Here is a 22,863-nt window from a genome sequence, read left to right as displayed (position 1 = left end):
CTCTGAAGCTCCCAGCAGCTGGAGTGGTGGCAGTTGGGGCAAGAGAGCCCCTGTTCCCGGGCCGCTGGCCTTTGGGTGGCCACGCAGCTGGGAGGAAGCCAGAGCAGGTGTGGGCAGTGGCACAGTGGGAGCTCAGTCCCCTCCTGGTGGACAGGGCCAGATTTTGGTGCTTTGGACCACACTGTCATCCTCTAAAAGCTGCTGCTTGTGTTTTCTGGAGGGAGGTGAGTTTTCCTGGGATGCTGGTGGTGCCAGCAGAGATGCTGGTGCTCAGCTGTGACCAGCAGCAGGGAGGACACTGTCCCTGGAGGGGCAGCAAGTGCCGCCAAGCTGCCAGGCCCTGTGCCAGGAGCTCACTAGGACTTTAAATTTCTCTTAAAAGAAATGTTAGCAGCATTTGGGGGTGACGGAGAGGGAAGGAGGCGTGGCTGGAGGACAAGGAGCCTGAGCAGTGGTTTTCCACTGACCCCTTGTCAGGGTCCTGACCTGTAGGAGTGGACCTGGCTGCTCTGGGCAGTGCTGCTCCCTGCTCTGCGCCTGTGGAAAGCAGGAGGGTGCTCCCCCACAGCTGGCCAGGCTCAGCAGCACATCCTCCCTCGACGGACACGAATGCCTGGTGCTGGGTGCAAGTCACATAGTAATGTAATTGCTATGTTTTACATTCCTTTTTTCCCCCCTCCCCCTTTGCTGGTGTTTCTAGGTCTGGGCAGTGACCTGGCAGGCTGGCCAAGATGTCTCTTCACGACGCGAGAGCCGCGGCTCTCCTTGCTTGGGTAAGCCTCCCTCTCCTCTGCCCTAGCCTGCTCCGTGGGTGGGACGTGCTGCACTGGCAGCTCCTCTGGGGCTGGTCACAGGAGGGATTGTGGCTGGGGCAGGTGGGTGTTTGCAGGAGAAGCCTTGCTCTCCCTTCCTGTTGGGTAACCAGAAATGCCGGAATGGCTTGGTCTGGTCACGGAAACTGCCTGGGAGCTGGAGCTGAGCCTGGAGCAGCCAGCAGCTGGACTGCAGAGGGGTTTGTTGGATCTGCCTTACAAAGCAATGCTGTGACCTAGCAAAGAATCACAAAATGGTTTGGGTTGGAAAGGATCTTAAAGACCACCTTGTTCCAACTGCCTGCCATGCGCAGGGACACCTCCAACTAGACCAGGTTGCTCCAAGTCCCATCCACCATGGCCTTGGACACTTCCAGGGATCCAGGAGCAGCCACAACTTCTCTGGGCAACCTGTGCCAGGGCCTCACCACCCTGACAGGGAAGAATTCCTTCCCAATATCCCATCTAACCCTGCCCTCTGGCAGTGGGAAGCCATTCCCCTTTGTGCTGTCACGACTGGCCTTTGTCCAAAGTCCCTCTCCAGCTCTCCTGGAGCCCCTTTGGGCACTGGAAGAGGCTCTAAGGTCTCCCCATAGCCTTCTCTTCTCCAGGCCAAACACCCCCAGCCCTCTCAGCCTGTCTCCACAACAGAGGTGCTCCAGCAGTGTGATAAATGAGTCCCGTGCTGGCCTGCCCTGCTGTGGAGCCATGGGGATCGTGTTCATCTGCTCCTGGGCAGGGCAGGAGTGGTTGGAAGGGCTGGATTTGCTCTCACACCCAGACCTGTTGCTGTCCCCTGCCAGGACAGGTGGTAGGTGGCATAGGACAGTGTGGTGTTGGCTTCTGCCTTCTGACCATCTCACCCCCAATTTCTAGGTGAACAGCACAAAGGTTTGTCCTGATCCCCTCAATGATCTGTCCCAGCTCCGGGACTGTAGTGTCTTCATCAGGATTATCCACAAAATGTGAGTACAGGGAGCTGTACCAAACCACCCAGGTGGGGCTGGGCTGCCTCCTGGAGCCATGGCCTCGGCCTTCAGGAGCTGAGGGGGTCTCTCCTTGGGCAGGGTGGGAGTAGGGGTCCTGGGGTATTTATTCCTCCTCTGGCATATCTGATGCTGGGATCTGTCTCCTCTGTGCCACTGCACAACCGGGGTCTGTCTGGGCAGAGCTGTTGGGCCCCACAGAGCTGCCCAGGGAGGATTTGGGTCAGAGTTCCTGTCATTTGAGACTTGTTATCACATCTGGCACTGACATCTGGGCTCGCTGCTGGCACTGAAGAAAAGAGCTGAGTGGTGCTGCCAGTGGCTCAGGGAAATTATTCATTTCCGTTGATGCTACTCGGGTGAGGGAACAGCTCAGCAAGTTTTCCTGGGCAGTAGCCTTGGGATCCTGAGGAATTCTTGTGTCTGGAAAGCAGCATACAGAACGACAGTTCCTGCCCCATGAAGTGCTCCTCTTCGCTGCAGATGTCAGGCTGCTGCTGAGTGTGGTGCAGGCAGGGTGGAGCCTGTTTGCTCTGTCCTGGGACCTGAGTTGCCCAGAAGGGATGGGAGGAATGCCTCCCTCAGGAATTGGGTTCGTTGCCTGGGAGCAAGGGCAACTAAAACCTACAGGCCATAATGGGCATCAGAGGTGGGACTGAGCCTGGTGGTTAAGGAGCTGGTGAAGCAAATTGAGAGGGCGTGAGGCTGCCGTGCATTTCTTTCAAACCCTTCCGGTGGGAGGCCTGTCGGGAGCCTGTCTGCTATAATTACCTCCTGCACGGGGTAACGAGAGCCTGCTTGGAGCAGGGATCTGCCTGTGGTGGGTGGGGAGGAAGGAGCTGCCTCCACCGTGGATATATTTAGTCGGACATGGTTAATCTCCTGGGTCTGTGCTCAAATTCGGATTAGCCAGAACTGCCCGTGGCGTGTGCTCGTTAAACAGGCCTGACCGTAGCTGGATAAGTGGGGTGGCAGCGGGGCAGCCACCACGGGAGCTCCCGGTGGCACCAGGGGATGGGCTGGGAAATCTGTCAGGAGGAGCAAATCCTTGTGGCAGCCCCTCCCCTGGGCCAGGCACCCTGGGAGTAATTGCCAGTACCAAAGCAGTGCTGGTCAGGCACGGCTAGTGTGAGTTTTGGGCACCGTGTTTCTGAGCTGGAGTTGGATTCGATGATCCTCGCGGGTCCCTTCCAATATTCTGCGAGCTGGCAGCTGCTGAGGAAGAGCGGGGTCTCAAATAAGAGCCAGGGGAAGCTTCAGCCTCCCCAGAACCCAGCGAGCGGCTCCAGGCGTGTCCCCCGGCCCCGGCTGGCGGGGCTGCCCCCGCTCCCGGTGCGGCATCGCCGGATGCCGGGGCTGGCAGGGCTGGCAGGCAGAGGAGGAAGCGGCGCGGGGGGGCCCGGCCCGGCTGCTCACCCAGCGCAGCCATGTTTGTCAGGGCTCCCGAGCATGGCGCAGCCCCGAGCCAGCCCCTCGCTCGGCAAACCCCGCCGCACAAAACTCACCCTCGGTTCAATCCCTTGGGAAAGTGTTAACGCAACCCCCGCGCTCTTCCAGCCACAGGAGCAAGGAGGGAGAGTCCGTGCTGGAGCAGCCGCTGCCGGAGAGGATCTCTTTCATCCGTGGCTTCCTGCAGAGTAAGAGCCTCCGCTGGCGCTGGGAAAGCGATTGCCCCTGCCTGGTGCCCCCGACCCCCACGGGGGTCTGGTCTGCTGTCTGCAGCTTCCCCCTCTGCACAGTGACCCCCCACTGCTGCACCAGCAGCTTTCCCGCAGCAGCCTGTGGGAAGGAAAGCTTCCCGGTGGGAAACTTCCAGATGGCAATCCTTGGCAGAGCCTGGGTTCAGTGCAAAGGAGGTCCTGGGTGTGAAGGGCAGGGTGCCAGTGGGTGCTCAGGAGATGCTGTTTTGGGGGCAGTTTTCTTAGCTGTGTACCTGGCCTCAAGCTGTTCAAATCCCACTGGAAAACTTTTACCCGAGCAGGAATCCTGGGAGGGGAAATTGAAAGTATCTCATGCTTTTGCTCAGCCTTTTCTAGAGGGGAGACACCATAACCCACCTTGTATCCCACCCTCCAGAGGTGGGACTGTGTGCTGGTGGTGGGGGAGAGATGCCAAGGTGGGGGGGCTGAGATTTAGGGTGGAGTTCCAGGGAGGGTAATAAAAGCCAGTCAGCATTAACGGCCAAGGCTGAGCACTGGGGTCCTCAGCTCCAGAGCCCAGCCTGCCCTTGGGCCCCTTGTCCTTGGGGGTGCATCACAGTGCCCCCCTGCCCGTGAGTGTCACCTCGGGGGATGGCCACGTGCCACGGGCGGGCAGCATGCCCAGCAACTCCTGCGTGACTGGGAATCCTGCTTCGTGTTGCAGAGCACTGCAGGCACAAACTGGCTGCAGAGAACCTGGTCTCTGCACAGAAGCTGGTGGATGGAGAGGAGCTGGCTCTGGCCAAGGTAACTGTGTGGCATGCTTTAGTCCTGGCTGGCACCAACGTGCCCGTGACTGGCGTGGGGTCAGTGACACTTTACCTGCCTTGCTCAGGTGGCTGTGCTGCTCCTGTATCACACCTCTATGAGCTGCAAGAGCCCTGGTGACTGGAATGAGTTTGACTACAAGACCCAGGTAATCCCTCTGGGGTTCCCTCCCTTGGGGTGCAGCAGGAGCAGCGGTGGCTTTCAGGGGGTGCTCTGAGACCTGCCCTCCTATTCTGGGTCCCCTTAAAAGACAGTGTGGAGTGGGTACTGCAGTGCTCACCGGTGTTTTTGGTCTGTCAAAGGCTTGTGGCAGCAAGTGTGGGCACCAGCATGGGTAGGCAAGGGAGCTGCCTGCTGCCCCAAGCCTGCTGTGGTTGCTGCCTGTGAGCTGCAGCAGAGCTGCTGACCCCGTGGCTCCTCTGACACAGGTTGAGCTGGCATCAATCCTCAAATTTGTGCTGGATAACGAGGAGAGCCTGAATGAGAACCTAGAGCCATTTCTGCTGACGAAAGGTGAGTGCTGGGCCCTGGCTGCCCGTGCTGTGGCATGCACAGGCCAAGCCTTGTGCAGGCAGGGTGGGCATTGTGTGGTTTTCTCCTCACTGGCACCTGGCACACTGGCATCTTACCAGCAGCAGTGGTGATGTCCAAGTGGCAGCTTGGAGTGGGACAGAATCAGGCCATAACCTTTCAGATGTTGCAGTGCTGGCATATCCCTGTACAGCTCCCACACTGGCAGCACCCAGCTGTCCGGGATCACGCTTTTCCAGAGCATAAAAACATTGCTGTTTTCACCCCGTTTGTGCTGCTGTAGCTGCCCAGCCATAAAGGGAGCAGCACCACCCAGATCCCCTCACATACGAAATGGTCCCCTGTGAACTCTTCTTTACCAGTAGGGCTGCCTTAGACCTGCTGGGCTCTTCCTGCTCAGCTGTACTGCAGCCTTTCCCTGGAGGAGCGAAGCGGGTGGTGTGACCACAGCCTCGTGGGAGCAGAGTGCTGGGACAGGACTGTGGAGCAGCTAGGATGGGGACTTAGGGGAGGTTTATGGCTTCTTCAGCTGGACTGCTCCATCCCTGCTGGAGTTTTTGGTTTCTGTGCCCCTGGGATTTCAGCTGCTCAGCCCCTCAGGTATTAAAGATCACGGCCTGCTTCTCCCTTTTCATTTCCAGCAGCGCCATCCTCGTCTGGCACGTCCAGCAGCAGCATCGAGGAGCATTCCCCGCCACATTCCCTCTCGCACAAGCGAGAGGTGCGTTTCCTGGAGCTGCAGAAGATTGCCTCCTTCCCCAGCACCAACAAGTAGGTCCCCCACCTCTCGGCTGTCGGGGGAGCGAGGAGAGGGGTGGGGAATGGATGGGGCGGTTTCTGGGACCCAAGGGTGTAGTCGGGCTGCACGATGACTCCACAGAATGTCCTGTTCTGCCGTGGTGGTGTCCTGCTGCACAGTGCTCAGGCATGATGTGGGGATGGAGGGATGGATGGATGATGGGTGAGCTCGGATTCTAATTAGCTCCTTTTAGAATCACAGGATCATTAAGGTTGGAAAAGCCCTCTGAGGCAATCGAGTCCAGCTGTTACCCTGGCACTGCCAAGACCACCACCAAAGCATGCCCCAAGTGCCACATCCACACATCTGTTATATCCCTTCAGGGATGGGGACTCCCACACTGCCCTGGGCAGCTGTGCCAGGGCTGGACAACCCTTTCAGGGAAGAAATTTTCACTATATCCAACCTAAACTGCGCGTGATGCAACTTGAGGCTGTTTCCTCTCCTCCTGTCCTTTGTTCCCTGGGAGCAGAGCCCAACCTCCCCCCCGGCTCCTCCCTCCTGTCAGGGAGTTGCAGAGCCAGAAGGTCCCCCCTGAGCCTCCTTTTCTCCAGGCTGAGCCCCCCCAGCTCCCTCAGCTGCTCCTGCTGCTCCAGCCCCTTCCCCAGCTCTGTTGTCCTTCCCTGGACACTCAGTACCTCAGTATCTCTCTTGTCAAGAGGGGCCCAGATCTGAACCCAGGGTTCAAGGTGCCTCACCAGTGCCCAGCACAGGAGGATGGTCACTGCCCTGACACTGCTGGGTCACACTATGGGTGACAGAAGCCAAGATGCCCTGGGCCTTTTTGGCCACTTGGGCATGCTGGTGGTGGTTTTTGCCCAGCACTTGGAGGTTGGCATTAGTGCAGTCAGGAGGAGGAGCGTGGCCTTTCTGCTCAGGTGACGTGGCATCAGAGTTGTTGCTGTGAACCTGCCCCTGAGGTGGGGGAACCAGAGCAGGTCTGGCTGCGCGGGGAGGACCCGTGCCCTGCGCTGGCTCTGGGTGCCCGAGCTCTGTGCTGTGCCTCTCTGCAGCATGCTGCCCAGCCCTCCATCCTCGCCCATGGGGGACATCATGCAGACCCCCCAGTTCCAGCTGCGGCGGCTGAAGAAGCAGCTGGCCTTTGAGAGGGAGAACCGGGACGGGCTGGAGGTGGAGCTGGCCGAGAACCGCAAGCTCATCATGGAGAAAGGTCAGTCCTAGTGGGATGTCCCGTGGTGCAGGGAGGGGTTTGTGGGACTGAGCCCTCCCCTTGTTTCTGTTCTGACCCCACCATAATTCTGCTCGTGCATGGTCCATCCTGCCAGGCCCCAAGTGAGACTCCAGGTTCCTTCTTCTCTCTTGTATTCCTTTATATATCCTGGGCAACAAAAGCCATGCCTGAAGCCACACCTGTGCTCAGCAGCAGCACTGGTGGCCTGGCTCTTTTGTCTCCTGCTGCAAAGGGTGTCTGTGCAGAAATGCTGTTGGGGGGGGGGTTGGGTGGTCGGTGACACCTTTTCTCCCCCTGCTTCCTCAGAGGCTCAGATCACCATGATGCAGCAGCGCATTGACCGCTTGGCTAAGCTCAATGAGAAGCAAGCTGCAGACCAGCTGGAGCCCAAAGAAATGGAGGAGCTGAGGGAGAAGAACGAGAGGTAATCCTCCAGGAACTTCTGCTCCCTCCTGCTAGGCTGCACCTTGTTACTCCCACGTCCCCAGACTCCAGTGCATGAAATGGGAGAAGGCAAACCTTCTTCTTGTTCCTCTGCAGCTGCGCCCTGGGGAGAAGGCAGCAGGCACAGAATCAAAAAAGGTTTTGGGTTGGAAGGGACATTAAAGCTCATTCAGTTGCACCCCCTGCCACGGGCAGGGACACCTTCCACTAGACCAGGTTGCTCCAAGCCGCATCCAACCTGTCCTTGAACACTTGTAGGGATGGGGCAGCCACAGCTTCTCTGCACACGCTGTGCCAGTGCCACAGGGGCAGAATCCCCCCCTCGCCCTGCTGCCCACACTGCTGGGGATCAGCCCAGGACACAGTTGTGCTGCTGTCATGCTGTACCTCGCCCTCGGGGCAGGCACGGCCTGCAGCCCATTTTTATCACAGTGGGCAGGGAGCCAGTCCCAAGCCACACAGCCTGTTCTGACAGCCCACTCTTAACAAACCCTGCACGGGAACAGCTGTCCCTGCCGTGGGAAAAGGCTGTGCTGCCCATGTGGGTCTTGCCTGCCCTGGGATAAGCTCTGCGTCGCTGAAAGCTTTCAGCATGACCCTGGAACTCCTGACCCCAGCCCCTTCCTCGGCCCTTCAGTTTTATCCTATAAACTGGGCTTTCACACCCTTGAAATCACCTGCCCCACTGCATCCTGGTTTTTGCTCTGTCCCTGTGCAGCACTGTGTTTACTCAGGAAGGACGCCCAACCTGTGCTGCAAGTGCTATGTGTTTTTGTTCTTTCCTCCCTTATTTCACTTTGCAGGGGGGTGGCTGGAGTCCCACAGCTGCCTCTGCCCTCAGTTTGGAGTGGCTGGGCTTCTGCAAAGCACAAACATCGCTTGTCTCTACTCTGCTTTGCCACACGTTGGGACTCACTTTTAAAGCTGGGTTGGTTGGTGGAGTCACAGCAGGGCACAGAGATTCCTTCGAACCTTTAGTTTCCTTGGCAATGTCCAGCAGCACCAATCCCTGGTGATGTCCTCGCCTGCCTCCTCTAACCACCTCCTTTCCCACAGCCTGGTGGGGCGCCTGCACGAGGCCTTTAGGCAGTGCCAGGACCTGAAGACTGAAAAGGCCCAGATGGACCGAAAGATCAACCAGCTTTCTGAGGAGAACGGCGATCTTTCCTTCAAGGTATGGGGCACTGTGTCCTCTCCGTGTCCCCACAGCCCAGTCGGTTGTGGTTGGACCCAGGGGGGGGATTTGGATGGCAGTGCCAAATGCTGGGATGTTGATAGTTCTGCCACTGGCTTATGTGACTTTTGACCCAGTGACTGAGCCTGCTTTGGGCTCCAGATCCTGATTCGAAGGAGAACTTTGAATGGTGGGGGAATGGGGACTGGGTGGAGGTTGCTGCATGTGGTGAGCACCCGGGACCTGAGGTGCCCGTGTACGCTGCAGCTCTCGGGAGTGGGGAGTGGGCAGGGCGCTGGGCAGCGAGGGCACGCTCTGACCCTCCTCTGGACCGGGGGGGTTTTTGCTTGGCAGCTGCGGGAGATCGCCAGCCACATGGTCCAGCTGCAGGAAGCCCTGAACGAGCTCTCAGAGGAGCACAACGCTGCCCTGGCACAGTCTCAGGAGAAGCAGGGACAGCTGGAGAACGAGCTGCGTGCTGCCCTGCAGGACAAGGTGAAGGGACCCTGGGAGTGGTGGGTGCCCCCTTGCAGCCCCACGTTGCCCACCTTGGCTGGGGGACACGTGCCAACTGCAGGCAGGGTAGAGTGGCTGGGAGCCTCTTACCCACCCATGCTAGGACACGGGGAGGAGCTGTGTAACTGCCAGCTCCTGTGGGAAGCTTCTCCCTGTTCCTCCTGCCTCCATTGTGCTCAGTCCCATGTCTCTGTCCCCAGAAATCTTCAGAAGAGAAAATCGAGATTCTCCAGGGCAAGATTTCTCTGCTGGAAGACCAGCTGGCCAAGCTGGAGGAGTGCAGCAGCCAGGAGAAGGGAGAAGTCATGGGGGACATTCTGAAGGTACACTGGGGCTCTTTGCAGCGAGGGCTTGAATGGAAATCTCCTCCAGCTGGAGAGAGCAGGGGATGCTGGGGATGCACAGCAAAGCCATGTGAGGCAGAGCCGGCTGCTCTCTCCTGCTGGTGGGGGTTGTGGGGCTGAGCACTCCGGGAGAGCCCCTTTTGGGCTGAATTTGCAAAGGCTGCTCCAAGGAACCTGCTGGCTCCCCCAGCCTCCCATAGCATGGCTTTGTTGTGAAGGGAGTGGCTCCTGCACGGTGAGAAAAGGTGTTTGGTTCCAGGGAGCATAGTGGCATGAGGCTAAGGGGAAAGCAAGGTGTGCTGGGGTGTACTGGGGGTGCTAGGAGGGAAGACAGACATGGGGCAGCTCCCACTGGGACGCAGCACGTGGGTCTCTGGTGAGCACGTTGGCTGCAGCTTGAGTAACACCTTGGGGGGGGTGCATGTTTTGTCCTCCCCCTCTTCTCTCTGCCAGCTGGAGGAGCTGAAGCAGGAGGTGTCCAGCCTCGCTGCCAAAGGAGCAGAGCTCCAGGCCACGGTCCTGCGGCTGGAGGAGGAGAAGCAGCTGCGGGAGGCAGCCCTGCAGTCTGAACGTGGCCGCTCCGAGGAGGAGAAACAGCAGCTGAGCAGCCTCGTCACCAGCCTCCAGAGCTCCCTCTCTGAGAGCCACCGGGCCCAAGAGAGGCTGGAGCAGGACCTGAAGGCACGGGATGCTGAGGGGCAGGCCGAGCAGCTGGCTGCCCTCAGTGTCCAGCACGAGCAGACCCTGCAGGAAAGGGACTCTGCCCTGCAGCAGCTCCAGCAGCTGCGGGAGGCCAACGCATCCCTGAGCAGCCAGCTGCAGGCCATAGGTGCCAGCCAGGCCACCTTGGCTGAGGAGAAGGCTGCGCTGAGCCACAAGGTCAGCAAGCTGGAAGCCCAGATCCTGGAGCTGAGTGCTCAGCAGCAGCAGGGAGTGGCAGCAGAGGCACTGAAAGTCCAGGTGCGGGAGCTGGAGGTTAGGCTGAAGGAAAGCCAGCAGAGGCTGGCTGAGAAGGAGAAGCTGGCCCGGGAAAACAGCCGTCTGCAGGAGCAGCTGCTCTTCCTGGAGGAATCCCTGCGGAACACCGAGGGCATCCTGGAGGATGAGAAGAGGCGGGCAGCTGACTGCTTGGAGGGCAACCTGGCCAGGATCGCTGAGCTGGAGGCGGAGAGGCAGCAGCTGGTGCAGAGCTGGGAGCAGGCTCCGCAGGAGCGGGGCGAAGAGCTGGCTGCGCACCAGGGGCCGGAGGAGAGCCGGGAGAAGCCGATGGGAGCCTCTCCTGCCGCCCGAGGGGAGGATAGAGAGCGCGCGCGGCTGGAGGAGGAGGTCCGGACGCTGAGCCGGGAGCACGGCCAGGTCTGCCAGCAGCTGCAGGCCGAGCGGGAGAAGGTGGCCGCGCTGGAGGCCCAGGCAGAGCGCCTGGCTGCAGAGCAACAGGAGCGGCTGGCTGCCCTCCAGGCTGACCTGTCCAGCACCCAGGCATGGGTGAAGGAGAAGGAGAGCGAGGAGCAGAAGCTGAGGGCTGAGGTCTCCTCCCTGCAGGAGAAGATGGCCGTGGCAGAGCAAACCGCGGCCCAGCGCGTGGCTGGGCTGGAGGCGGATGCCCGTAGAGCTGCCGAGGCGCTGGAGGGGGTCTCCCAGCAGCTCTCCCAGGAGAAGCTCAAATCCAAGGAGCTGGAAGGCACCATGGAGCGGCTGCGGAGCGCAGAGAAGGAGCTGGTGTCCCTCCGCTCCGCCGTGCAGGAAAAGGAGAGCTGGAAGGAGCAAGTGTCCCAGTGCGTCCAGGAGATGGAGAGGAAGAACAACCTGATCGGCAGCCTGGAGCACGAGGTCTCCATTCTCCATCGGCAGGTGACGGAGAAGGAGGGGGAGAGCAAGGAGCTGAAGCGCCTGATCCTGGCTGAGTCAGAGAAGAGCAAGAAGCTGGAGGAGAGGCTGCGGGTGCTGCAGACGGAGATGGCCACCGCCGCCTCCCGCGCGGCCGAGAGGTGCTCGCTGATGAAGGTGGAGGTGCAGCGTTGTCAGGAGGAGATGGAGAAGCAGCGAATGACCATCGAGGCCCTGAAGAGGGACCGCCATTGCCAGAGCGAGCGGGAGGATGAGCTGCGCCAGGAGGCGAAGGTCTGCCAGGACAAGTGCCAGCAGAAGGAGCAGCTCCTGGCCGCCCTGCAGCAGGAGCTCGACAGCGCCCAGGCGCTCGCCGGGGAGCTGCCGGCACTGAAGCACCTTTGCCAGCAGCTCCAGGCCGAGCGTGCCTCCCTGGAAAGCCAGCACCGCCAGGACCTGGAGCAGAGGATGAAAGCCACGGGCGCGCTGCAGGCGGAGCTGGCACAGGCCAAGCAGGAGGCGGCCGAGGCGCTGTCGCTGCGGGAGCGCTCGGCGGAGCAGGACCGGGCCATCCAGCAGCTGCGGGCTGAGGCGGCGAAGGCGGCGGCACAGCTGGCGGGGCTGCAACAGGCCAACGCCCGCCTGGCCGAGGAGAACCAGGGGCTCAGCGAGAGCCGGAGCCAGGGCCGGCAGCAGCTGGAGGCAGAACTGGGCCAGGCCAGGGAGCGGCACGTGCAGGAGCTGGAGCGGCTGCGGGCGGCGTCCGAGGAGCTGGTGAGCGCCAGCAGGAAGGAGGCCGAGGAGGCGGCGCAGAAGCTGGAGAAGATGAGTAAGGAGTATGAGAGCAGCAAAGCTGCGGCGCTGGAGGAGAGGAAGAAGCTGCTGGAGGAGAGGAAGAAGCTGCTGGAGGAGAGGCACAGACTGACAGCTCAGGTAGGGGTTCTGCTCCCAGCAGGTGGGTTGTGGGCAAGGGAGTCCTCCTGCAAAAGGGATGTGTTTAGTCTTCTGCACACCCCTGGATCCACGGCCTGATCAGTGTGGGGACTGGGGGGCTGGGACGAGCTCCCAGGTGTGAAAGGGACTGTCCCACTGAGGTGCTGGAGTGTTTCCAGAGAAGGGCAATGGAGCTATGGAAGAGTCTGGAGCACAAGACTGATGAGGAGTGGCTGGGGGAGCTGGGAGGGCTCAGCCTGGAGAAAAGTAGACTCAGGAAGGACCTTCTCACTCTCTACAAGTCTCTGAAAGGAGGGTGGAGCCAGGTGGGGTTGGGCTCTGTTCCCAGATAGCAAGTGACAGGACAAGAGGAAATGGTCTCAAGTTGCGTCAGGGAAGGTTCAGGTTGGATATTAGGAAAAATTCCTTCTCTGAAGGGGCTGTCCAGCTCTGGCACAGGCTGCCCAGGGCAGTGGGGGAGCCCCCACACCTGGAGGGATATAACAAATGTTATGAATGTGTCACTTAGGGGCACAGTTTGGTGGTGGCCTTGACAGGGGAATGGTTGGACTCGATTGTCTCAGAGGGCTTTTCCAACCTAAATGATTCCGTGATTCTATGAAAAGCAGCCTGCTGTGTGCCAGCCATGTGCTCACCTCTGCCTTTTGTGCCCTCAGGTGGAACAGCTGGAGGTATTTCGGAAAGACCAGGCTAAGCAGGTAACGCATGCCAGGTGCTGGCTGCTCAAACGGTGACAGTGCCTTCCCTGCTGCCGCTTCCCACCGGAGCCACCCTCTCCTCTCCTGAACCGTTTGCAGTGGGGACCCAGCCATGGGCCAGTTGGCTTCAGGTCTCTGGGCACTTACACCCCTGGGAAGTAGGAACTGGGGTCCCAACCTGCCACCTGCCCGCTCACAGTGATGCCCATGACTTGGCACAGCTTCTCATGCACCCCATAGCAGCACACCAGTGAGTGCCTGCCAGGGGCATCCAGGGCTCCCCAACGCAGGACCGGCACTCCTGTGATGCCTTGTCCTCAGATAGAGAGGATTTGGAGGCAGCTGCGAAACCCCATTCCTTCTGCACGTCCCTTCCCCCCCCCCTCTTTAACTGAGGTTCAGCTTCTTGCCCAGGTGACAGGAACAGCAGTGCTGCTAGACAGCATGGTCCAGAGGTGGCCAGAGATAGGAGGCATTCCAGTAGCATCAATCTTGGACATGGTGGGAGTTAACACTTGAGAAATAATGGTGGAAAAGCCCCATTTCCCTGTCTAGTCCCAGCCCGAGTTGCCCAGGAACTCTGCAGAGGCCTTGTGACTGTGACCAGAGGGCTGGGGGCTCCCCAAGCACCCCCTGGAGCAGGGAGAGCATGTCCAGGCCAGAACTCACACCAGCCATCTCCTACTTGTGCTAGGAGTGCTGGATAAACTGTGGGTCTCCAGGTTGCAGGTGCCCAGGTAGAAGATTTATGAGCCTCCCATCCGTGCCATGGGGGGCTCCCACTGTGGCCAGAGGCCTAGACTGGGTCCCTTGGCACGTCCATGGTGTCACATCCCACAGCTGCCAGCTTTCCCCTCTAGAACCCTTGGAGGTGGGATTCTTCTTCCCCAGACTGGGCATGGGCTTTCCTTGAACTGCGTGGCTTGAGGTTTGGCAGCTGACAGCAAATAGTTGGTGTTGAAGATGGCACTGGGGCACTGGGTACTGAAAGAGGCTTTGCTTGCAGCACACGGCTGCTCCTTACACTGGGGCAGTGCCAGCCTCCTCCCTGTAAGGACTAACCTGGGGTGGCTGTCACTTTGTAATGTCCTGGGATCTTCTTGGTGGTGGGTGCTGCTGAACAATCCCCCAGGGCAGGAAACCTCCTTGTCCTGCCCTGGAGCTGGCTGGAGAGGAGGGATGTGTTCCTCCGTGGGAGGGCTGTTGGAGTTTATTGCCTGGAGCTGGTCTAACCAGGCTGTGTTCTTCCAGGTGGAGGAGCTGAATAAAAAGCTGACTCAGCACGAGAAGGCCACCTTGACCCAGCAGCAGAGAGTTAAGGTAAAGAGGGACCAAAAACCTGAGGGCTGAGCTCTTGGGCAGCCCTGGAGCTGTTGGTGCTGCCCAGGGGGCTCACCCAGGGTGTGGAGAGCCTCTGATCCAGTCTCTTCCCTACCTGCAGGCACTGGAAGAGGAGCTGCAGGCAGTGGCCACCCGCCAGCAGGAGAAGGTTGCAGAGCTGCAGGGGCAGCTCGCCCAGAAGGAGCAGGCGGCTGAGCACTACAAAGGGCAGGTATGCCAGGGGCTGGCATGGCCCCACTGTCCCTGGCATTGCTGGGAAAGCTTGACAGGATTCCTCTCGTTGACATCCTAGATGGAGAAGGCAAAAACTTACTACGATGCCAAGAAGCAGCAGAACCAGGACCTGGCAGAGAAGCTGAAGGCCATGGAGCGGCTGCAGAAGGAGAACACGGAGCTCCGGAGCGAGTCAGACAGGCTGGCCAAGGAGCTACAGCAGAGCATCCTGCAGGCCAAGGAGTCGGAGCTGAGCTGCAGGAACCTTACCAGCCAGGTCCGCAGCCTGGAGGCTCAGGTAGGCACGGTGCAGTGGGGCTTCACCCTCCTCCTCTGCCGCCTCACTTGGAGGGTCCATCCATCCCTCTCTGCTTCGCACCCAGGTGGAGATTGCTGAACGACAGCTACAGGAGCTCAGGAAGTTCCAGGTGAAGACCACCTCACTAAAGGACCAGGAGACTTGCCACCAGAACTTGGCGGACCAGAGCGCTGACAGCCTCGATGAGGCAGAGCCGCTCAACTCTACCAGGTACCGGCACCCCAAAAACCTGCTGTCCTCTTGCTTGCTGTTCCGCAGTGGTTGGGTGAGCCTGTTGGTGCTACACTCATCCCTCCTCTCTGCAGGCAGGCTAGCAGCTCGGAAGCCTCGGCAGTGCCACTGGACAGGGAGGAGTCGCTGGTGTCCCAGCGGCTGCCTCGGGAGGTGGAGTCCCTGGAGAGCCTCTACTTTACCCCCATCCCCAGCGGGACGCGGTCCAAGCTGGAGAGCAGCACCGACTCCCTGGGCAGCCTCTCGCTCGAATCCGGGTGCAAGACGCGCTCGGCCCGGCGCCGCACCACCATCAACATCACCATGACAAACGTGAGCAGGGGGCCCATAGGGGCTGGGGAGTGGAGGGAGGGGGAGCAGCACTGCAGGGGGACTTGGGCTGCTGGGGAGTGAAGAGCTGGACATGGCCTGACAACGTGCACTGGCAGCCTAAAATCCAACCTTGTCCTGGGCTGATTCCCAGCAGCACGAGCAGCAGCATAAGGTGGGGATTCTGCCCCTCTGCTCGGCTCTGGTGAGACCCCACCTGTAGTGCTGCCTTCAGCTCTGGGGTCCCAACATCAGAAGGATGTGGAGCTGTTGAAGTGAGTCCAGAGGAGGCCATGGAGATGCTGAGAGGGCTGGAACACTTCTGCTATGGAGACAGGCTGAAAGAGCTGGGGGTGTTCAACTTGGAGAAGAGATGGCTCTGAGGAGAACTGAGAGCCCCTTCCAGGGCCTAAAGGGGCTCTAAAGAGCTGGAGAGGAACTTGGGACAAAGGCCTAGAATGTCAGGAGAAGGGGGAATGCCTTCACACTGACAGAGGACATGCTAGATGGGGTATTGGGAGGAAATTCTTTCCTGTGAGGGTGGGGAGGCCCTGGCACAGGTTGCCCAGAGAAGCTGTGGCTGCTTCATCCCTGGAAGTGTTCAAGGATGGGGCTTGGAGCAACCTGTTCTAATGGAAGGTGTTCCTGCCCATGGCAGGGGGTTGGAACCAGATGAGTTTTAAGGTCCCTTCCAGCCTAAACCCATCTGTGATTCCTTGATCTCTCGATTTTTCTCTCTCAGAAACAGGCCAAGTCCGAGGAACTGGACTGTGTCAACCTCTCCTTCTACAGCATCCCATCAGCTCAGTCCCCGAGCGCTTCCCCTGCCAAGAGACGGCTGCGCTCAGCTGCCTCCACCCGCTCCCTCACCAGCTTTCCCTCACGGGAAACTCTTGCCAAGCTGGAAACCTCCTCCCCGGAGGAAACCCCTGGCAATTCAGCACTGCTGGGCCTCCCCGGGTACCGGCCAGTCACTCGCAGATCCTTGCGCTTGCAGGGGACCAGCAGCTCCAGCCTCGGTGTGTGTGGGCAGGGTGGGCACCTGGGCTGCTGGCTGGGGGGTTCCACCTGCCTTGGGGGGGGTCACTTCTTATCTGGGACCCCCCTTTCAGCCTTCCCTGCTTTGCATTTAGGCCGGAACAGCATCTACCTGGGCACGTGCCAGGACGAGCCGGAGCAGCCGGATGACTGGAACCGCATTGCAGAGCTGCAGCGGCGGAACCAGGCCTGCCCCCCACACCTGAAGACCTGCTACCCCCTGGAGAGCAGGGTACGGGGGGGACGCGGAGGGTGGGTGGCCCCTTCCCCAGAAGCGGGGTTTGGGAGCGGGTCTGGGGATGGACAGTGCCCCTCGGCAACATCTCCGTGCCCCCTCCCCAGCCCTCCACTTCCTTGGGAACCATCACGGATGAGGAGGTGAAGATGGGGGACCCTAAGGAGACGTTGCGACGCGCCAGCATGCAGCCCTCACAGATCGTCCCCACGGGCAGTGGGGTGGGCACCCGGCGCAGCACCCTCGGCCACGCCTTGGCCGGCATCACCACCCGGCAGCAGAGGAAGCGCCTCTCAGATGAGACCCACCAGGGCCCCGACACCCCCCAGGTGAGCCCAGCCCAGCCCCCAGCACAGCACCCTGCTGGGGACCAGGGGACACAGGGTTCGGGACAGCTGCAGGTGTTCTCCGGGTTTTGAGGGGGCTGCTGCAGTTCTGGGGGTGGCACCCCAGTGCTCCTATGCTCTCAGTGCCCTACCGCTCCTGTTGCTCCAAATGCTCTCAGTATTCCCAGATGCTCCCAGTGCTCCAAACGTTCCCAATGATCCTGGCTTCCAGTGCCCTGTGTTCCCAGCATCCAGTGCTGTGTCCAGTATTCCACATGCTCCCAAGGCCACTCCAAGGCTGAGCCTTCTGCCTTCCCTGGGTGCTGCTGCCCTCGCTCCTGTCCCCTCTCTGCAGCCCCTCGGTTCCTTCATTGCTCCCAGCTCCCCAGCAGGGTGACCCCTGGATGACAGTCCCAGCTGGTCCCCTCTTTTCTAGTCCAAGAAGCCGACCAGCTGCTTCCCACGGCCCCAGACCTCCCAGGACCGCAGTGAGCGGCGCGGCTCCCAGGTCAGCCGGCAGAGCGAACAGCCGACCCCCGCCAAGCAGGTGAGCTCCAGAGGGAAAAGGAGGGGTCGGGAGGGACCTCCCTGTCTTGTCCTGAGCTGAGCTGATGGTCCTGCCCCCTCCCCTGCAGGCTCAGAGGCGCCAGTCGATGGCGTTCAGCATCCTCACCACCCCCAAGAAGCTGGGGAACCGCCTGCTGCGCCGGGCAGCCGCCCGCAAGAGCACTCCCAAGAACACCCCCGGCGGCAGCACCCGCCGCTCACCCCGCATCGCCACCGCCAAGTCCCCCAAGGGCAAGGTAGGCACTGCCCATACCCCCACGTGGGCTTCTGAGCACATGCTCTCCCCAGTGCCCCCAGCCCCTGCCCTGGGCTTGTGCCATGGGCACAGCTGCTGCCAGGGCTCTGGTCACGCTCACGGTCACTGACATCCCCTCTCTGCTTTCTCCCTTCCAGGCCAGTCGCCGATCGCTCAAGGACACAAAATTCTGAGGTTTCCCCAGTCCTTGTGTTGCTGGCTCTGCCCTGGCCCCCTACCTGCACCCCCTTGCCTCTCCCTTTCCCCCCAGTGCTGCGAGGACATCCCCGGGGCCCAGCAGCACCGAGGGGAAACAGATGGGGCCACCCGTGTGACGCTGCCCTGCACGTCCCACTGACAACCACGGGGCTGCCCTGAGCACGGCAGGGCGCCCGTGTCCTTCCTGCACCCATTGTCACCCTAAACCCTCCCGGGACCCAAGGCAAGGGCATGACAGGGAGTGAGGGCTGGAAACACCCGTGGGTGCAGGGGCTGGCACCAGGCTGGGGCTGGAGGGTCTGAGCCCTCCTCAGGGATATCCTGCAGCCCCAGTGACAGGGACAGAGGTAAGACATAGCGTCCCTTGACCCCCCCCCGCCTCCCCCGCTCCCCCTGTGTGGGACTCCCGCACCTGCCCCTGCCCTCCTGCAGCTCCCAGGGAAGCCGAGGCAACATTTTTAAATGTTTCTACTTGTAAATAAATTGTATTTTTCTCCTGCTTTAGGGGTACTGGCTTCCTCCTCCCGTGGGCCACACGTGCTGGAACTCCAAGTGGGGCGTGAGGGGAGGAAAAGCGTGACCTCCTCCTTGTCCCCTCACTGTTCCCACCAGCTGCACAGCGTGCCCCAAGGCAAAGTGCTCACCCAGGGAACCTGCTGTGGCACTGGGCAGTCACAGGGCATTTCTCTCTCTCTTCCCTCGTTCTCTCCTTTAATTTATTCTTCTCCAGCAGCAACTCCTGCTGTTACAGTGTTTCAGGCCCCTTAAGCCCCCCCCCCAGCCAAGGGGCTGGAAACACCTTCTCCATCCACCCCACCAGTCTTGCCACAAACGTCCTGGGGCTGCTGCGTCTCTGCCCCTCATTCCTTGCACCACAGCTGGGTCCAGCACTGTGGCTTCAGCCCCTGGGGGGTGGTGACACAGGGTTTGTCCCCAGCTCCACTGTCCTACTGCAGGCGGTGGGATGAGGACAGCGTCTCACCGCAGGTGCTGGCATGCTGCTCTACCTCTGCCATGCTGAAAGGCAGCTGGCAAATGGGGCAGGACACCCAGGTGTCAGGGGACGAGGAGGGCCAGGCTTCAGTGGGCTCTTCCCCGCAGTGGGAGGCGTGCGTGGGGAGCACATCCAGGAGGAAGCGGCCTGTGGAGAGAGGTGATGTGGTTGTCAGAGGCTCACTGGTGTTGGGATGACACGGGGTTTGGGCTGACACCTCCCTGAGGGTTCTTATGGCAGAGATAGACTGGTGGGATGCACTGTGCCCGGGCACCAGCAGGAGGGAGGTGTCTCAGCTATGGAACTGCCACTGCTATCCCCATTTGCTGCTTGGTGTCCCCTCACCACCAGGACACCCCTTCCAAGCACCCACCTGAGCAGATGGGGCAGACACCTGTCTCCCTGTCACCGCTGGCCTGTCCCCTGCCCCTCCTCCTGGCCCGTCTCTGTCGGTGGCCGTGGGTTTGGGCTCTTCCTCTGACTGTGGGTGGCCTTGAGGCAGCAGCTGGAGCCCTGCAGAGCAGTCACGTCCTGAAGGCACCCTGTGCCACATTCTGCCAGCCCAAAGGAGCGAAGGGCTGCACCCAGAGCTCTCTGGGACTGGGAGTGGTAAATCACCAGGGCGAGGGCAGGAAGAAAACAGTGACCTGAGGGATTACCTGCCAGCAGGGCTGGGAGCACGGCACCTGTCTGGCTGCTTGCAGGTGCTTGGGGAGGCTGCAGGGATGTCCTGAGCAGAGCCTGGGAAACAGCAAGTGGGCAGGAACCATGGAGACACAGGATGGTTTGGGTTGGAAGAGACCTTAAAGGTCATGTTGTCCCAACCCACTGCCATGGGCAGGGACACCTTCCACTAGAACAGGTTGCTCCAAGCCCCATCCAACCTGGCCTTGAGCACTTCCAGGGATGAGGAGTCCACAGCTTCTCTGGGCAACCTGTGCCAGGGCCTCCCCACCCTCACAGGAAAGAATTTCCTCCCAATATCCAATCTAGCAGTGTCCTCTGTCAGTGTGAAGGCATTCCCCCTTCTCCTACCATTCTAGGTCCTTGTCCCCAGTCCCTCTCCAGCTCTTTAGAGCCCCTTTAGGCCCTGGAAGGGGCTCTCAGTTCTCCTCAGAGCCATCTCTTCTCCAGGTTGAACACCCCCAGCTCTCTCAGCCTGTCTCCATAACAGAGGTGCTCCAGACCTTGGAACACCTCTGTGGCCCCCTGTGGACTCATTCCAGCAACTCTATGTCCTTCTGATGTTGGGGGCCACAGAGCTGGAGGCAGCACCGCAGAGGCAGAGGGGCAGAACCCCCACCTTGCACCCTGCTGCCCACATTGCTGGGGATGCAGCCCAGGACACAGTTGTACAGGCTCACCCACTGGCACCACGGGACCTCCCAGGTCCTTGGCCGGCAGCTCTGAGTCACCCCCCGGCCTCAGCGCCCGACTCCGCGCTGCCAACAGCACCATCCGGGCCGGGCGGCTGAGGCAGGCCGGGCTCCCTGCACCCCCTTCCAGCTGCCACAGGCGGCTCCTCAGCTGCTCTTCTGCGCTGGATCTCCTGGGGACAGGGAGGGTCAGGCTCGCAGGAGGGGACAGCCAGGGCTCTGGGCTCCGAGGCAGCACCTCAAGGGGCTCCAGGCCCCGCTGCACAGGGAGAGGATGGGATGGATCAGACCAGGCTACTTACGAGTGCGGTTTGGGAAAAAACGTCTGGTGGAAGTCGGGGCTGGAGCACCAGGGGCTGTCTGAGGGCTCAGCATCCTCCTGTGGGACAAGGAGACACCCCAGGCAATCAAGCAGGAACCTTCCGCCCGCTATCTTGGCACAGCCCCTGGTTCAGCCCAGCGAGCGCTCTCCTGTGCTCTCCCTGGGGCACGAGTGGCACCCGTGGAGGAGCTGCCCCCTCCCCACAGCCTCCCCGTGGACAGCAGTACACGGAGGTGTGAGAGGCACCTACCGGGCCCAGGGGTGGCCGGGGGGGCTCAGGCTCCTGCGGCGTGCGCAGGCGGATGAAGGAGAGCCCGAAGCGGCTGCGGGGACTGAAGGGCTGGCTGCAGGTGAGCCGCAGGCGGTCCCACTGCTGCCCTACCGCCGGCACCGGGAAGTCTGCTGTGGGGGAGAGCACCCGGGCTGGAGGGGACGCAGCAGGGACCACCGTCCTGGCACTGCTCCCATCTCTGCTTGTCACCCTGTCACTGTGACACCCAGGAAACAGCAAGGACTGGGAGATTACGGGCACGAGAAAGGCTGGGGTAGGGGAGCAGAGCTGGCACGGCTCTCCCAAGGACAACCACAACCCCAGGTCTACTTGTCCCCTTCTGCCCCCCTCACCAGCCCCCCATCCTGCCCCTTTGCCAACCCCTTAGCCAGCCCCATCCCTTTGCCAGTCCCCCATCCCCTTGCCAGCCCCCCCAGCCAGCCCACCACCAGGGCCATAGCTCTTCCCTGTGCCTTTTTCCTTTGGATCGATCTTTACCTTCCTTGAACATCCGGACCCCACAGCGATTCCGGCCCAGCTTTGAGTCATCCGGTGTCATCAGCGTGACAGTGGGCACCAAGGTGAGATAGGGCTGGTCACGTGGCCACGAGGAACGTCCCACCTCGATCTGCAGGAAGGCGCAGCCGTAGTTCCCTGGGGAACAGTGGGAAGCACAGGGGGTTCACAGCTGCTGAGCCCATCGGGGGCACAGCCCTGCCTCCTGCCCGGGGACGTACCGATGTCCACGTAGCCGATGGGACTGGCTCTTTCCAGCTGCAGCTCCACGCTCAGCCGCGTGCTGCGGTCCTGGGGGCAGCCAAGCCAGGGCCGGACACTGCCCTCACTCAGCAGGTTCTCCGCTGGGTACTTGGGGTCCTGCACGCACAGCAGGGACATGACATGGCTCCCTCCCTGAAAGCCTTCTCCTCCGGCTCCAGCTCACTCTGGGCCCGGGGGAGAAGCAGGGAATTCCCTGGTAACCCAAGGAACAACACCCCGCTTTGAGAATTGCCTGGAATTCCTGCCCTTCAGCCCCACTTAGTGCCTTTCAGCCTAACGAGGAAAGCTGGTGCTGCACCCTGTCGCACCCCCACCTGCCTCTTCAGAGAACCCAACAGCTCAGGGGGAACGAGCCACCCTGGAGGAAACCCTCGGGTACCTGTGAGGAGAAGGACACCACGTAGCTGATTTTAACTGGAGCCATTCGGGATCCTCTAGAGTCAATGTCCTGCTAGGACACAGATTCCCCTCAGATCCCTCCAGTGCCTAGTGGGGAAAGAAGACAGGTCTGTGATGGGCTCGGGTATCTCCCAGCTCTGGCACCATTCAGCAGCTCCCAGCCTCAGCCCACAAGCCCTCGGCAGTTCCAGTGCGCCCCAGTCCCATCTCACTGCCTCAGTGCCCCCCAGACCCGCCCCACCACCCCTTAGCCTTGCTTTGCCACAGCAGTAACCCCTACATCTGGCTCTCAACCCCTCATCCCTGTTCAGCCACCCCTGTGTCCGCTGCTCACCCCACGACCCCCCCATCCCCGGGTCCCACCCACATCCAGCCCACAAGCCCCAGCCCCGTTCTGTCACTCCAGTACCCCCCAGTCCTTCCCCACAGCTCCCCTCAGCCCCTCCAGTTCCACCCCCCGTGTTCCCAGCTATTCATCACAGTAGCCCCCCAGTCCTCCACCACGACCCCTCTCCCAGCCCCATCAAACCCCGGCTGTGCCCCGTAGCCCCTCCACGCCATCCCCCCGCGGCAGTGCCCCCGCAGCCCAACGCCCCCAGGCACCTCAACGCACCGATCCCAAAGCCCGAATCTCCCGCCCGAACCGCACGGCCCCGCCTCCCGCTCCCCGCCATCCCCGGCCCGGCCCGGCCGCGGGGGCTGACGGGACTCGTAGTCTGCGGGCCGCGCAGGGCCGGGCGCGGGCGGCGTTACTGACGGCACAGGGCAGCGAGGCGGCGGCGGGAAGGGCGGGCGGGCGGCCCGGGGGCACCGAGCCCGCGGGGCTGCGAAGGGCAGGCGGGGCTGCGAAGGGCGGGCGGGCCCCGGCCGGGACGGCTCCCCCGCGCCTGACACGCGTCCCGCCCCTCCCCGCTCCCCATTGGCCGCCGGGGCAGCGCCGCGC

The 22,863-nt window shown here is 61.3% G+C and overlaps 2 protein-coding genes across 3 annotated transcripts; one reads left to right on the top strand and one right to left on the bottom strand.

The window, feature by feature from the left end:
* The first annotated feature begins 285 nt into the window (after positions 1 to 285).
* LOC113962879 (nuclear mitotic apparatus protein 1-like) lies at positions 286 to 18,380 on the top strand. 2 transcript variants are annotated; one of them, XM_027673665.1, is made up of 25 exons: positions 286 to 773; positions 1,689 to 1,777; positions 3,356 to 3,435; positions 4,163 to 4,245; positions 4,334 to 4,414; positions 4,695 to 4,779; positions 5,442 to 5,568; positions 6,610 to 6,767; positions 7,095 to 7,212; positions 8,289 to 8,406; positions 8,761 to 8,901; positions 9,123 to 9,245; positions 9,720 to 12,026; positions 12,704 to 12,745; positions 13,997 to 14,065; positions 14,187 to 14,297; positions 14,379 to 14,597; positions 14,683 to 14,828; positions 14,924 to 15,161; positions 15,901 to 16,177; positions 16,292 to 16,428; positions 16,539 to 16,760; positions 17,194 to 17,304; positions 17,393 to 17,560; positions 17,718 to 18,380. In XM_027673665.1, the coding sequence occupies exons 1-25, from the start codon at positions 732 to 734 to the stop codon at positions 17,751 to 17,753; spliced, it is 5,328 nt and encodes a 1,775-aa protein (XP_027529466.1). In that variant the 5' UTR covers positions 286 to 731; the 3' UTR covers positions 17,754 to 18,380. The 2 variants fall into 2 exon arrangements, with proteins under 2 accessions (XP_027529466.1, XP_027529465.1); XM_027673664.1 differs by having other exon boundaries at positions 287 to 773; positions 5,439 to 5,568; positions 17,718 to 18,379.
* Positions 18,381 to 18,725: 345 nt separating this feature from the next.
* LOC113962878 (short transient receptor potential channel 2-like) lies at positions 18,726 to 22,597 on the bottom strand. The gene is made up of 10 exons (XM_027673663.1): positions 22,534 to 22,597; positions 21,901 to 22,007; positions 21,479 to 21,617; positions 21,240 to 21,395; positions 20,721 to 20,872; positions 20,451 to 20,527; positions 20,137 to 20,321; positions 19,432 to 19,513; positions 19,146 to 19,285; positions 18,726 to 18,919 (listed from the first exon to the last, which is right to left on the bottom strand). Exons 2-10 carry the CDS (start codon positions 21,943 to 21,945, stop codon positions 18,726 to 18,728), a joined length of 1,170 nt encoding a protein of 389 aa, XP_027529464.1. The 5' UTR covers positions 21,946 to 22,007; positions 22,534 to 22,597.
* Between the last annotated feature and the right edge of the window lie 266 nt (positions 22,598 to 22,863).

Source organism: Neopelma chrysocephalum, unplaced genomic scaffold, assembly GCF_003984885.1.
Source record: "Neopelma chrysocephalum unplaced genomic scaffold, ASM398488v2 Primary Assembly neopelma1_185627, whole genome shotgun sequence".
In the NCBI taxonomy this organism is placed as follows: Eukaryota; Metazoa; Chordata; class Aves; order Passeriformes; family Pipridae; genus Neopelma; species Neopelma chrysocephalum.
Note: the sequence above shows the minus strand (reverse complement) of the source record. Positions and strands in the feature narration are given on the sequence as shown.